The following is a 15,982-nucleotide window of genomic DNA, read 5'->3' on the forward strand; positions in this document are numbered from 1 at the left end:
CTCCTTAAACGTGTGCTTTTGCCCCTTTTTCCTGGAGACATTGAATTTTCAGTATCTATCATCATTTTACTATTTATTCTGTTTCATATTAGTGTTACAACAATCTAAAATGTGAAAAAACACAAAATAGAAATGTGATTTTTGGAGTTTTTAGTGAGAAAAACAGTTCAAATGAACCGGTTTTAATAGTTAAAACTTTACATTTGTCCAGTATCAAACTATTTACAACAATATTTCTGTATCTTTCTCTCTAAATTTGCTAAAAACAGTGCATGAAATGTAAAATTTCTACAGGCATCTCTGGTTCGGTCCTCCCGGCTCCTCAAAGTCTTGGTGATGCTGCCAATGACAATCACACATGTGAGATTTCCATAATGACACATTATTGACGAGAAACCTTAATGTCTCAGAAACTGTTGGAGTTTTTCAAATAGACCAAACCGTTTAGGGATTACGGTAATTCAAAGAGCGCTTGCACAAATGTGTCACGGGTGACACGTTTGGCGTTACAGGGTTAAATCTTTGCAATAATTGAATAATAAAAGTCTTATATTTTTCTATAAATAATACCTTTACCTTTGACACACTGGTATACGTACTACTACACTCAGTGTCAAACATGATCCTACTGTTGCATCAGATTTACTTAAAATAAAATCATGTAGTCAAATAGGAAGTTTTCTATCATTATAACAACTAGATGCTTTTGTTCAGCATAGATTCGAATATGTGCTTAAATTAACTAAGTAATTGATATTTATGCAAATCGTGAGGATTTCTCTGTAAAGCTAAGGAGCCACAATTGATGGAGGAAAGAGCCTCATGTGTCTGCGGAGCCGCAGGGTTCAGACCGCTGACCCATACCAGCTAAATCAACTTTGAGCTTTTAAGTGTCTCGTCATTTCAACAAATCCTGAAGTGTTCATCTTGTGTCGTCTACATTTTGGGACCAAATGTCACCGCAGAATGAATCCATTAACCATCTTCCCTCTGTCAGTGATGGAAGAAACGCCGCTCTCCAATAAATGTTCTTATCAGAAGATTTACCGTAAGTTCATCTAGTTCAGCAAAAGTTTAGATGTTTGTTTTGGGATGAAACTCGTTGACGAGGGCGGGTCTAGGATGATGTCATGAAATGGGCGGCACCCAAAAGGATCAAAAGGCGGAGCCTCAGAGATCAAGACATTTCACAAAATAACTCATATTTCATAAATCATTTGTTCCCTAGTTTACCAAAGGTAACATATCATCACATATAGTTTACTCTGAAAGACTTGGTACTATGGTACATATAGACACGTGTCAAAGACTGAAGTCTTTCTTTCTGGAATGTTCCATTGCTTCGGAAAGGGAAACGAAACACTTTCACATCATCAGTCTTATGTCATTTTTGTGACACACTTTGATAAGAATGGATGAGGAAACATTTTAAACACTGGGATCCCTGAAGGTGTTGGGCCCCATGAGATTATCACAGAATGATTGGAGGGATCACTGTTCAGATCTGGTCAGATTTATCACAGAATGATTGGAGGAATCACTGTTCAGATCTGGTCAGATTTCCTGAATGAAACCTCATTTTTGTGGATGAAAATGATCCCTGATGTCCAACATTCGAGCATTTCCACGCCTCTGACTTCTGTTTCAGTGACGCCCTCCTGACCCAGAAGCACATGTCACTCTATTCAGAATCATGAAGAGTGCCGTTTAGCTCCACCCACCGAGGGATCCTCAGCCAATAGCCTTTCCATTTGCCCCTCAGAGGAGAACATATTGCGAGCGGGATCCTCGGCCTCCTGGAGCCTGAGCGCTCTTTGCTCAGCCAGGCGTTCAGAGCATCTTCAGGCGTCAGCTGTCATCAGCTCGCCACGGCGTAATCCTCGGCGACCTCGCCGTGACTCTGCAGCCTCAGCAGCAGAAACGCCGCCTGTTGGGTTTATAAGAGCTGGAGCCAAGAGTTAAAGGAGGCGGAGAGTCACCACAAACATCTCCAGAAAGCCAGACATGAAAAGGGGCGTGTCTGTGTGTAGAGGCTCCAAGACACCTGGTTTTCCTAAGCTCCGCCTCCAAAACACATTTCTGTCCAGTTTTAGGGTCAAAATTGCAGCTATAATTCTGTTTTTAATAGATTATCAGAAACTGGAACAAAGAAGTGACTTGAAGATGAAAGTTTCACTTCCTGCTTTGAGAATGTACGACTAGAGCGAACATCTCTGCTGTGAATCCTGATGATGTCGTCTCTGTCAGAGATGAAATTAAGCTTTTGGACCAAATCTGCTCCATAACGAGACTAAGTTTAGAATGTTGGTGCTGTCCACAAGTGGGACTGCAGATCTGCTGAAGGTCTGGAGCTCCAGCAGAGTTTGTCTTTGGTTTCCGTGCTCGTCCTCGGCGTGTGCCTTCATGTCTGCGCGCCACAAAGGATGCAGAGCTCTCATGAAAAGACTCATAGAAACAGCCGCGTGAATGCGAGCAGCACAAAGCTCCGAGGATCGACGCTCCGAACAGAGAACCACCTGGAATGTGAAAGACACACCTTTCCCACAGGTGAGTCGGGACGGAAACTCGACAGTCTGAAACAGAAGGAGGCCGTTTCTGAGGAAGATCTGAAGGAGACGGGATCAGATATGTGTCAAAAAGAAACAAAATCATGTAGATTATGAAAAGATCGATACTACAAAGTGCTCATACTGACAACTAGAGAAAGTCAGGATAAACATTTATTGAACACACTGAAAATACATTTTTAAAACTTTAAAACCATAACTTTTAAAAATAATTATGAACTAGATATATAGCATTATTTGCGATAATGCTAGTGTGAATGCAGGATGCTGAATTTGGCTGCTGAAGATGCTGAAATTGAGAGTTAAAAACACTGAAGTTGATAGCATAAAACACTGAACTTCTTCTTCACTTTTCAGGTTATCCCATTTTTAGGGTGATTAGGCAGAGTTTTTACGCCGGACGCCCCAGTCCTTGAAGGGCACCAGGACCCAGTTAGGACCCAGTTAGGCAGCAGCGTCAAGGGTCTTGACTAGGCAACCATCTGGATGGGGATCACCCCGGGGTCTCCTGGGTAAAAATCCTACACTGAGCCTACTGAGCCATCCAGACACTATAGCTGTAGAACACTGATACAACACTCATATTTTCCTCATTAAATGTAATTTTTTAAGTCAAAACGGAAACGTCGGACCTTAAACTCTCTTTGATTTCATGTGACATCTGAAATAAACCGTTTCGTGTTCTGATGACAGCGAGAGTCTCTGAGTTTACAGGATTCTGCCAGAATTCCTCCAGATGGATGACGGGAAAGGAGGTCACGCGGCCGCATTCCAACACTCAACCCTTCACCGGAGAATGAAAAGCAAAGCTGGAACCGAACCGGATCCGGACCGGAACCAGCAGACCTTCACATGTGGGTCTGCTTCAGCAGCAGGTGGAGCCGGACGCGCGCAAATACGCACAGCAAACAGGACGCAGCAGAGAACGTGATGCAGGTGAGCCTCTGCAGGTGTGCGAGAGGGATGAGGGCGTGGCTTGTAAACTACCTGCAGCAGGTAGTTTCGGGTTTCCGCAGATCTGCTCCCGCCGCTCGGAGATGATTTCTTCTTGACTGAAGCCCAGAGCTTGGCGGGAATCCTCTCCGGGATTCTGGAGCTGCGGCTGGATTTCTCCGGACCGAGCGGAAGTCCGTGGAAGTCACCTGAGTCCACCTGCAGGTGAGTTTTTCCTCCTTCAGGACCGGAAGCGGCATCTCTTCTGTCATCGATCTTTGTTTGTTTGTCTTCACCGAAACTCCGCGCGCTGCTTTCATCAAACTGGACGGATTTTCCCCGCGAAGCCGATCAGAATCCGGCTGTTTGCGGTGGTGCGCGTGCGCAGACTTTGGCGTTGAGCCAGACAGGTAGTGATTAGGTGTGCACGCGCGTGCTCTCTGGACACGCGTGTACGTTGTGGTTTTGTTTGCTTTGGGAATGAAAAGAAGGTAATGCATGCCCGCTGTTACCATGGTGACGGTGACGCACAGCACGCGCGTCTGCAGAGAATCAGTCAAACTCTTCTATAGGTCTGAAGAGTCCAGGATCCTCCAGAACCTGAACTCCAGATCCAGGATCCTCCTGGAGGGAAACCTTCAGCTGCTTCACCATCTGATCTCTTTGGTTTTCTTTTTTAAACATGTAACACAAGAATAACAACTATTTTAGGAATTCTTAATATCTTAAACCAGAATCTCTCCCTTCATCATCCCATCCGAAATGGCGTAAATGTCTCTGAACTTTGGTGACCTTTCAGCGTTCCAGAACTGAATCTTTTCAGCTCCAAAAAGTTTCCGGTTTGTTCTTTAAAACTTCCTGTCTAAAAGCCGAAACGTTGCAGCTTCCATTAGGTTCTTGTCAAGAAATCCAGGACTTTTTGGTTCTTCTTAAGAGATCCAGGACTTCTGGGTTCTTCTCAGGAGACCCAGAACTTTGGGGTTCTTCTCTCAGGATCGGCTTCCCAACCGCAGCAGGTTTCCTGCGGGAATCGTCCTCAACCCGTGACGGCAGGACAAAGGGGGATCCAAAAACCTGCTGCCGTCCTTCCTTTAGACCCCTGAGCAAAGTGGGAATTGATCCTTCTGTTCACAGGGATCTCTTTTTCTCCTGCAGACACCGAATGTAGACTGAGTGGAAACACAAACCTGACTTTGAAGTAAGGTCTTTATTCTTGGATTTTCATTTTTCTAGAAACTCGATTAAAAACAAAGTGATGCCAGATTCAATTTCAGGGTTTTCAATAGTAAAACATGAATCTGTGGATTAAAAACGACTTTCGTTTATTGTTTTCATGCATGTATTTTTGTCAGCAGTAATTCAGACGTCGGATAATTTTGATGTTTAAGTTCTTGGAATCATCTGTAGACCTGAACGGCTTCATGAAATGAGACTTTTCCCTCTGGATTCAGTCCGAAATGAGTTTTATTTCATGTTTCACCACGTTTCCTGTCAGATGATCTCTGCTCTGAGGTCACTTCCTGTCAGGATTCAGAGGATCTTCATCAGGTTTGGTTTATTCCTAAAAATCTGAACCAACATTCATAATTGTTTTGGTTGTAGGAAATGTTTTTAACTTCTGTAAATTTGGATTCAAGTTTCAGCATCAAAGCGTTTCAGTTCAGAAGTTTTACTGCACAAAAACGTTTTAGTTTACGTTTGATTTGTGTTATTAAAGTTCACCTGCGGATCAATTTGAGCAGCTGGACGAGAGGCGTTCAAAGCCCACACGAATAGTCGTAAAGGTGACGCTTCTGTTTTGTGGTGCTCAGCTGGCCCCTCCCACCTGTTTGTCAGAGCTCAGTCTAACAGGAAGTTATCTCTGGTCAAATCCTCCTCAGGACATTTTAAAGTAAAAGTATTGATCGATAAACCTTCCTGAGGCTCCGCCCCCTCAGAGGGTTGATCTCGGACATGAAGACGCATCTGGACGAATGAGGAGAGTCCAGACGAATGCAGGAGCTGCTGCAGAGTTTTATGGGTTTATGAGTCTGGCTTTGATCTTTATGACCCCGCCCCCTACCTGCCTGCTGAAGGAGGAGGCGTCCGCTCTCTGTTATCTCAGCAGGAGTTGGTTTATGGCCAGCGATCGCTGTAGCGCCGCACGTAGAGCAGGCGGGTCTAAGAGTGACTCAGCAGAAAACACGGATGCAGGTCTGGAAAAACATGTCTGGACTCTGGGAGGAGGAGGGGTTTTAACAGAACCTCACTGGTTCTGAGGACACAGGTGAGTCCACAGGTGTTCAGACGTGACCACGAAGCTTTTCATGAAGCTGCAGACGGAAGTCAAACTGGACTTTCATCCTGATAGGTCATTGTTCTGAGGAGAGCGAGGCCTCGGCCAATGAGAGCTTCCGGTTCCACAACCTGAGAGTTCTCTGGAAACGTCCACTCTGATGGAACGAGTCACTTCCAGACTCCGGATCAGTCTCCCGATCCTCACTTTGAGAGGATTCCAGATCCTTTGAGCTCCATAAAGTTCTCTGGAGGATCTGGACCTGAACTCTCAGCCTCATGGCTCCACTCTCAGGTTCTGAACTCAAAGCTCCGTCGGTGGGTTTGGGTTTTTGAAGCGGCGGATGGAGCAGCATGAAGCCGTGAGCTCCGGTTTCACAGAAACACCTCCGCGGTGGCTCTCGCAGTTTCAGGGGGTTCAGGTTTCATTTTCCTGAGACTGTAACTTCCTTCAGTCGTGCTTCAGATCAGCTGATCCGTGTTGGAGTTCTGACCCGTTCATGAACACGTTTGGGTTCAGATGTAAAGTAAAACATTTGAGGTTCAGTTTCCTTCCACAGCTTCAGTTCATGATTTAAAGCGGAACCATTGATTGGTCTGAGTGGCCCCTCCCCCCTGTCGTTCCAAACAGGAAGTACCCACAACCCCACAAACTTCTCAGAGAAATGATGTCATCACTCATGTTCTTCCTCTGTTTCATGATATTTTTTAATGCAAATTAGTAACGAACTGACCAATCAGATGCCTCGATGACAGTAGGCGGAGCCTGTTGGCCTCCATGCCCGACGTTTATAAAGCATTTAACAGATTTAGTGTAGCCCACTTCCAAGTTATAGGGGGTGTGGCCTTCCAACAGTCTCACTCCTGATTGGTGAAAGTGGTTGCCATAGAAACGTTCACTCAGACTGGATTGGACCAGCTGACTGATGATGTCTGGTTTTAACATGGCGAATCGACTTCATTTAGTTGAAGGTGGGAGTAAACCATTTTCTGGGGGGAGGGGGGTCACGCTCACTCAGTCCAGTCTTCATTTACAGTCAATGGGTGGAATGTGTTGCTTTAATCCAGAACGTTTCAGTTTTTAAATCCAGACCCGATTCCTCTCTGTTTAAATCTGCGTTCCCAAATTCCCGACTTTCCTTCATCTGTAATCTGGTGTCAATTTATTTGTTGTGTTTTTAATATTTTCTTAAAATTCTGTTCTTGTGTTTAATACTTCGTCCATACTGTGTCCTTGAGTGTTTTTTTTAAAGGCACTTTCAAATAAAATGCATTAATATCATTATGAAATACCAAATCTTCAGGTTTGAATGAAACATTGGATCAGATAATCATCCTTGTAGATCGTCTAAAGGGATTAACCGATCACCCTGAAGGCTTCTGTTCAGAGAAACAAACATCTTAGATCAGGAAGAAGTTCTGCAGAACATGAGCTGGTCCGCCCAGACTTTGCTATGAAGTCTCTGTTGATTCTGCAGTTTCGATTGTTTTTGTTATTTCACATGTTTCTTGATGAGTTCCTAATCATGTTCATGACGTCAGAAACAAGATCGCTCCTCCTCTCCAGTCAGTGGTGAAGTGAGAGCAGAGATGAACCGATCTCTGGACGTTTCTGGTGAAGATCTGAGGCTTCATCTAAGCTCCGCCCCTCACCTGTGTCAGAAATGAAAGGTGGAGGTCACAGATCCAGGAGAAGCTGCTGTTCCTCCACGTGAAGAAGAGTCTGGAAAGATGGCTGCCCGGTTTCAGCACAGCTGAAACTCTGACAGGAAGTGGCGTTCCGGAGCCTGAAAGGCCCGCCAGCTCATCTGTCATCGCGTCTTTAGAGGAGATCGAGCAGCAGCTCAGCCTTCTGGAGGACAATGCTGAGAGGCTCTTCTGAACCCGACACCTCCTTCACGTTCTGCTTTTCACTTTTGTCTTTTCTTCACTGACATCATCTCTGAGGAGGACAGGCGGAGCTTTGTTCTCGGCCTGAACGCTTTTGTCCAGAGGAGACAATCGGCCGACTCTGGGGGCTTCAGCAGGACGAGGAAGATGAGGAAGATGAGGAGGGAGAAGCTCATGTTTTGTTTGTGGAGTTTAAATGTCAGACAAACCAGTTCTGCTGGTCGGAAACGGCTCAGTGTTTGGATTCATGATGGTCAGGATGTTTGCAGGAATAAATAATCAACCAAAAACATTCAGATTCTGCTGCTCTGAAGGAAAGACGCTGCAGAAACCCAAATCTTTTACTGATTCGGTTCAGTCCCGCTGAGCCGTCAGTGGATCCACCTTGAGGATGAGGTAGATCTCTGCTGGATCAGGTGGATCTGTTGGATCAGGTGGATCTCTGCTGGATCAGGTGGATCTCTGCTGGATCTGTTGGATCAGGTGGATCTGCTGGATCATGTGGATCTCTGCTGGATCTGTTGGATCAGGTGGATCTGCTGGATCATGTGGATCTCTGCTGGATCAGGTGGATCTCTGCCGGATCTGTTGGATCAGGTGGATCTCTGCTGGATCTGTTGGATCAGGTGGATCTGCTGGATCAGGTGGATCTCTGCTGGATCTGTTGGATCAGGTGGATCTGCGGGATCTCTGCTTTATCAGGTGGATCTCTGCTGGATCAGGTGGATCTCTGCTGGATCGGGTGGATCTCTGCCGGATCTGTTGGATCAGGTGGATCTGTTGGATCAGGTGGATCTCTGTTGGATCAGGTGGATCTGCTGGATCAGGTGGATCTCTGCTGGATCTGTTGGATCAGGTGGATCTTCGGGATCTCTGCTTTATCAGGTGGATCTCTGCTGGATCAGGTGGATCTCTGCTGGATCAGGTGGATCTCTGCTTGTGTAACAAGATGAGATCTTTTTTTAATTATACAAAATATTGACTGTCTCTAAGTTTATTTCTCCCCCTGAATTCAGCGTTGGGTAACCCCTCCTTAGTTTTTTCTTCTTCTGTGGTTTCTTCTTCATATGTTGGGCGCTCCCTTTCCCTCTCCCCTTCCTGTTTAACTGTTTGGTGGGAGAGGATCTAATACGGTCAGCTAACACCGGGATTTCTGTCTTTCCTTTCTGGAAAATTGTCAGATCCGCAATAAATGGAGGTGATCTCTGAGGGTGCTGCTGTGCTTCCACGTCTTTCATTCCCATAAACACAATGCAGAATTGATCCGGTTACACTTGATCAGGTGGATCTCTCCTGGATCTGATGGATCAGGTGGATCTGCTGGATCTGCAGCTTGTTGCTGCTGACCTTCTTCTTCATCACCTCCATCTGAGGGTCATTCACGTTTGACTGAAGCTCTTCATGTCTTTGATGAATCCGATTCTGGGATCTGCCTCAGCGTAAAGACGTCCTGATGGAGCAGTGATGCTTCATGGGAAATGTGTACAAACTGACGACCGTGTCATCGCACGGCAGAGAAAATTCATTTTTCAGAGATTTCTTCTAGACGTTTTACTTTGATAGGATACAGGAAGTACAGACTCAGGACACAGCTCTTTTTATTTAAATTCTGAGCTTAAGCAGAAGTTAAGATGCAAAACTAAACATTTGAATACAATATGATGGTTTGCATGAGGACTCAAACATCCAAAGTTCTGTTTGTTTCTGAATGACAACCTGTTTCTGAAGACAATCAGGTAAACGAGGCTTCGTTTGAGGATGTGTGCTGATGTTCCTGCAGCAGAGCAACATCTTCACACAACCAGCAGCAGGAATGTCCTGACACAGGAGAAGGGTCCTTGAACGCACCATCTTTCAGTTTAAGTGTCAGACGTTAAAGTCCTGCAGGCAAAGCAGGAATTGAGATCTGATCTAAATTCTCCTAAAGCTCTGGAACTTAATCTTCACCATGAATGACGACTAAAGTCGACGCTTTGAAGATTCAGACCAGAAGGTGATTAAAGCGAGCCGGTCGCGGCGGTGAAACGAAGACGTCCTGTAGACTTCAGTCTGAGTCATTTCAGCGACTTTGAGTTCGTTAATATCTGAAGAGATCAGACTCTTCTCACTGATTCTTTTCTTAACCTGATCTCCGGTTTCAATAACAGAAACTCTAAAGCTCACACCAATAAAAACAGTTTTTGAACAAGTTCTTGATTTATTTTTCTCATGATGGAAGACAAAAATGAGAGAATTTAAGATTATTTAAATTAATATTTCTTTTTTTTAATTGAGATGAATCAGGAGCAGGAGAAAAAATTGTTTAAAAAAACGACTCATAGAAACTGAAATGGGCGGAACAGAGTCTCCCGGCTCCGCCCCATTCTGATGCAGACAAATAGCTCCATGAACGTCTTTGTTTTCCAGGTCTGAGCTGGAATCTGGATCAGAACCGCACAGCTGCATAGAAGTGATATTGCTGCCACTTTTATTGGACTGCTCATGCTAGGTTGGGTCGTGTGAGGGGCTGTCAGCTAGCAGGAGACCATGTGAACGAAGGGATGATGGGATATCTGTGGAGGCTTACTCAACAGTCCCTAAAATCATAATAGAAGGACCACTGGGATGCTTTGAGAGTTTGGGTCCACTGAGCTGAATCCAGCGTGGCTCCTGAGTGCGGCTGGGGATCGATTAGCATTTCCAGGAAAGATTCGATCCACAAGAGCCTGGAGATCGATTCGATTCAGATTTATTTTCATTTCTTCCAATCCTCTCAATCAAATTTTGAGTTCACACATTTACACACATTTGTAGAAATACATTAATAATACGGCGTTCACGGTCATCATAAAAGCAGAACTTCAGAATTTCTTCTCGTTGGTCAAACCGTTATTTACCTGTTAATCGGAATCGTTCCTCCTCAAAGTCTGACGACGTTTCGGTCTCAAGTCTCCGACTCAGACTCAAGTCCTGGGGGCGCCCCACGCCAGCCCCCCAGCCCCCCACACCACCTACACCCAGGCCCGGGATGCCTCCGACTTCTCCATTAAAAAGCTTTTCTGTAGTTGTGTCTCTGAGTTCAGTGCGGTAGCCCCGCCCCCTCGCAGGTGGAGTCAGTAGTGATATGGTGTCCACTGGCTTCACACTGCTTTTACTGCTAACTCGTCACTTTGCATATTAAAGCAGGGAATTATGGGTAACTTTGTTAAACTATTGAGTCAAGTTCATAGATTAGTTTTCATTCATTTATTGAATAAATTTGTTTGTATTTTGAGTTTTGAACGAACATCTTTTTTTAATTTTATTTCTGACAGTGTTGGATCAAATAGACAGACTTGTTCACAGATCAGTTTCTATAGTCTCCCAACATTTCAGGATTAATGTATATTCATGAACTCACAGACCAGAGGAAGCAGCAGAAAGGATGAAGGTTTGCTGTGATGCTGAATCCTCAGAGGGAACCGGATTCACCGGGTCTCTGATGGGACGTTCAGAGACGGAGGGATCAATGAAACCAGTCGCTGGTGTGTTCACAGCTGCAGTGACTCATCAGAAGATGAAGATGCTCCGTCTGTCTCCTCACATTTGTGTAATGACGCTTCATTCAGTCTCAGCTCAGCGGGGAAAGCTGGTCTGACCGCCGCGTTTTAGGCTTTTTTTCAGTTTTTTAGGATATTTTGAAGTCTAGCTTTTTTCAGCTACATGCTAACTGTTTTGGCTAACCTACGTTTTTTTTTTTTATTATTTATTTTTTAGGGTAATTTAGCATTTAGCTCATATATTATCTGGCTATTAGCTTCAGCATCTTCATCAGCCAAATTCAGCTTCCATCATTTACACTAGTATTATCACAGGTAATGCTATATATCTAGTTCATAATTATGTTAAAACTTACGGTTTTATAGTTTTGATAGTGTAGTTTAGAGTGTTCAATAAGTGTTTATCCTGTTCGACCCGCGACCTAAAGGTGTGTTTTGGACTTTGGTGATTTTGTGCGATTGAGTTTGACACTCGTTTCGCTCTGCTGTGACTCAGACCTCAGAGTTCTGGATCTGTGGGCGGTTCAGGGCCGAAGCCTTGGTGGGACACACACCGCCACTTACAGGCGCCGTCTCAGTGGACGTCGGAGGAGGGCCTCGTCAGCCTCCTCAGGGACACGCCGAGAACTTGATTTATGAGTCTGGGAGGCCGCAGCTTCTCAGGCAGAAACTCCGCAGCTTTCTCTGAGTCATGGAGTGTTTGTGGCCTCAGGGGGAGAAGAAGAAGAAGAGTGATGACATGACAGGAGGATGTCGAGCGTGCAGCACCGTTGGTCCACACGGCGGTGATAAAGGCTTCAGAGGGAACTTTTTCATCTTTGGAAAATCTGCTCCAGACTCTGAGATTGATGAGGTGAAAACTTCTGTCCCTCCTGAACAGGTTGGTCCTTCAGAATCACAAACGGAGAAGCTTAAAGGATGTTTTTACTCCTCCTCTTTGGTTCATTTGTATTTAAAGTAAGGAGAGGTAGTGACTCTAAGAGAAAAACTCTCAGGAAAGAGAATTCTTCCTTTTCTTCAGGGTGTAAATCTTCACCTCCCTCCTGGATCTGCTGTCTTTACTGCAGCACCTTTTAATGCTCCCATTCACTTCATTTTGGGGCTTTTGCTCGACGAGCTAAAAGCAATTTCCCGCTGAAGAGACGAATCCTGTGACGGTGCGAGTGTGTGATCAGCGTAAATCAGCGGATAATTACACAGACCGAGCTCCAGCCGACTGCGAGGCCCGTCAGGAGCATAAATCTGGCCGCCGGCGCTCCTCTATCTCCCTGCTCGTGTTGTGAGGCGCTCGCAGATCCACGCCGACTCGTGAGTGAGACTCGAGCAGGTCGAGGCCTCAGGTAGGTTGTGGAGGTGATGACGGGCGGGGACGGCGTCTACGACGTGTTTCTGTCATCATGTCGTTGTCGTGGAAACCGGTGAATTTGATGTTTTCATTATGTTTAAATCAGGACTGTCAAAGTCAATCACACAGGGGGCCAAGAACCAAAACACCCCTTAGGTCACGGGACGAACAGGATGAACACTCCAAAACTACATTTTTAAAACTATAAATCCGTAAGTTTTTAATATAATTCTGAATAATAAAAATACAGGAATATTATTCCAGAATAAATCAACTTAAACCTTAAATAACTTTCAATATTTTACTCTCCATAAAAATATATTTTGTCTAAGTTATACAAGTTAGAAATGAGCCCAAGATAACATCGGGTCATTAATAACAATAAAATGAAATGATCTGGAGGGCCGGATAGAATCACCCGGAGGGCCGGATCCGGCCCCCGGGCCGTGACTTTAACACATGCTCTAGATGTTCACAAACTCCTCGTTCTCCATCAGGCCGCCTTGATGTGAAGTCAGCATGCCCGGAGAAGAAGAGCCCGCCCTCTCTGACCGCCATGGAGAGGCTCCTCCCACCATCCTAACCTCCGACCTCGGCTCTGAGGACAGCAGAAGCGTGGAGATTCTCCTGGATCCTTCCCAGCAGCCTCTTGGGTTTGGAGTAAAACAAACCGACAGGAACTACAGCCAGGATGGAGATCTTCAAGTGGGCGGACGGTGAGTGTTGTCATGGAAACCGTTTCCATTGTAATGCTAAATTTACATCTAATTTAAAGAGACCCCATCCATGCGTCACTAACCAAGTCCCTGATTGGTCAAAGTTCAGCCGGTTTAAGTTTTGTGTGTAACTAAAACTCAAGTAGTGATGCATAAACATGAGAGTTTAGAGCCAGAAAATGACATTTCCTTTGACTCTTCGTTGGAGATGTCCACTCTCCATCAGAGGTCTCCATAGAAACCTGTCGTTTCCACTCCAGAGATTCCTCTCTGACATGAGCCGGTTCTTCATGAGGAGCTCGTATGACCATCTCTGTGACTCTTTAAGGTTGGAAAGGAGGTGGAGCCTCTGGCAGGAGTTCATGAACGAACAGGCCCAACTAGATGCTTGGCTCAGCTCCACAGAGCAGACCATCGCTCCTCTAAGCTCCGCCCACTTTACCTACAGCTCCGCCAAAGAGGAACTACAGAAGCTGGAGGTGAGGAGTAAACATTTGGCACATTTGATATTTATTGATTGATTATCGATGTAGGATTGATGGATGATTGATGGATGATTGATGGATGATCGATGGATGATTGATGGATGTTTGATGGATGATTGATTATCGATGGATGATCGATGGATGATTGATGGATGATCGATGGATGATCGATGGATGATCGATGGATGATTGATGGATCGATGGATGATCGATGGATGATCGATGGATGATCGATGGATGATTGATGGATGTTTGATGGATGATCGATGGATGATCGATGGATGTTTGATGGATGATCGATGGATGATTGATGGATGATTGATGGATGATTGATTATCGATGGATGATTGATGGATGATCGATGGATGATTGGATCCTTGTTTCTGACTGAGTCTTGTGTTCTCTTCGTGTGTTCAGCGGCTCCGAAGTGAAGCTGGATCTCGGCTCATCAAGTTGGACGGTTTGACGCAGACAAACCGAACTTTGACCCGCCTGTTTCAGGGCGCCATGCAGGCCCGGCTGCTGGCGATGGCTCGGGAATGTGGCCAACGATGGGACGAAGTCAACGCCAAACTAGAGTCCATTATAGGAAAACTGCAGGTCCTGAGAAGCTTCGTAAAGTCTTAGTTCTGTACTTTATAGACGATGAAAATGATGTTCATCATGTTTAATCTGCAGCATTGAGGACATTTCTGTCTAAACACACTGAATACGTTTTTAGTCTCACTTGTTGGTCAAAACACTCTTTCCTAAAATGTTCTCTAAAGATTTGATAACTTTCACAGCTCTTCATTGCTGAGTGGGAGGAGTTTGAAGAGCAGAGGGAGGGGCTTTCACTCTGGCTGGCAGAGATGGATGTCCGTCTGACAGAGATAGATCAGCTGACAGGAAGTACCTGCAGGAAGCTGAAGCGGCTGCAGGTCAGTCCCTTCTGAAGTTCCTCTTTGCTTCACAGCCTCCGTTTTGTTGCACGTTGTGTTACGCTGTTGCGTGTGCAGTCCTTCCAGGAGTGTGTGTGCGAGAACTCGGCTCGCGTCAACGCCCTGCTGCACCGCGGCGAGGCCCTGATCCAGCGCAGTGACCCCGCCGACGCTCACCTGGTGGAGAGCAGACTGCTGGAGCTGCTGCGCTTCTGCAGCCACGTCTACAACAACATCGGCCGAACGCACACCCGGCTCCTCAGCATGAGACTGGTACACACCAAAAACAACACAAAATACACAACAGAGCCTGAAGGCGTCCGTCAGCCTGAAACTGGACTTTTCAGCACTGAAGAAAACGTCTCGGTTTCTCACAAAACTAGAACCAAACAGAATTTAACTCTAAACTGTGACCAATTCAGTTTGGAAGATCGTAAAACTTTCCATAAATATTAAACAGATTCTAACTTTGTTTTTATAGGGAGACAATTTTACCATCAGTCCAGAGACAGCAGAGGAAAAATAGCTCTGGAGCTGATTCTGGAGCATTGGCAGCAATGTGAGATGTCCCTGTCAAGTAAATTAATTAAAAAACGGTTTGAAAGTGACTGAAACATGAGGACACTCTTTATTATGACTCGAGACGAAAAATTCCCTGGAGGTCGATGAAAATACAGTAATATGGAACTTTATTGGGCCAATATTATTTGAAACCCAAATAAAACAAAATGAAAAAAAATATTGTTTTTGGCCAAAAAAATGTAAAATGTCCAAATCATTTTTTTATTCTACAAATACATTTCATTATTTTCAGCTTCAGATGTTCCATTTCAAAACTCTCTTTTTCACTTTCAACTCTTTTTTTTTTAATTTAATTTTCAATTTTGAAATTTTTAGATTAGAAAAAAAAAGTTTTTACATTTAAATTTTCAGTTTGGAAACCTAAAAATAAGAAAATTTGAAGCTGAAAATAATTAAATTTATTTTAGAAAAGCAAAACGTTTCTGACATTTTACATTTTTTTGACCAAAAAACAATATTTTTAACTTTTTTTATTTGGGCTTAAATAATTTTGAAATTTTGACTTTTTTCCAATTTGAAGGCAGAAAAATGACTTCATATAATGAACATTAGATTCTGTTTCATTTAGCCTGTAATAGAATTCAGCAGATTTCTCGATGCCATCTGAACAGGAAGTGACGCGACAATCCGCTTCCTGTTTCCTGTCTCCTTCAGGTATTTGAGGACGACTGGATCCTGCCTCAGGTCTCAGACTCTGGATGTCCTTCCGAGTCTCTGCTGGAGGAGGACAGAGGTCCCAGGAGACAGAGCCT

General features: G+C 44.6%; 1 protein-coding gene across 1 annotated transcript in view; it reads left to right on the plus strand.

Moving 5' to 3' along the window:
• Positions 1 to 3,482: 3,482 nt before the first annotated feature.
• Positions 3,483 to 15,982, plus strand: part of si:ch211-137a8.2 (uncharacterized protein LOC777613 homolog) — a gene marked incomplete in the record, with an annotated part of 22,763 nt that continues 10,263 nt past the window's right edge. The window contains 7 exon segments of the mRNA XM_024277850.2: positions 3,483 to 3,725; positions 13,025 to 13,243; positions 13,572 to 13,722; positions 14,146 to 14,328; positions 14,514 to 14,648; positions 14,727 to 14,921; positions 15,885 to 15,982. Of these exon segments, the coding sequence (XP_024133618.1) occupies positions 13,047 to 13,243; positions 13,572 to 13,722; positions 14,146 to 14,328; positions 14,514 to 14,648; positions 14,727 to 14,921; positions 15,885 to 15,982 (959 nt within the window).

This window comes from Oryzias melastigma, linkage group LG13, assembly GCF_002922805.2.
Source record: "Oryzias melastigma strain HK-1 linkage group LG13, ASM292280v2, whole genome shotgun sequence".
Lineage (NCBI taxonomy): Eukaryota > Metazoa > Chordata > Actinopteri > Beloniformes > Adrianichthyidae > Oryzias > Oryzias melastigma.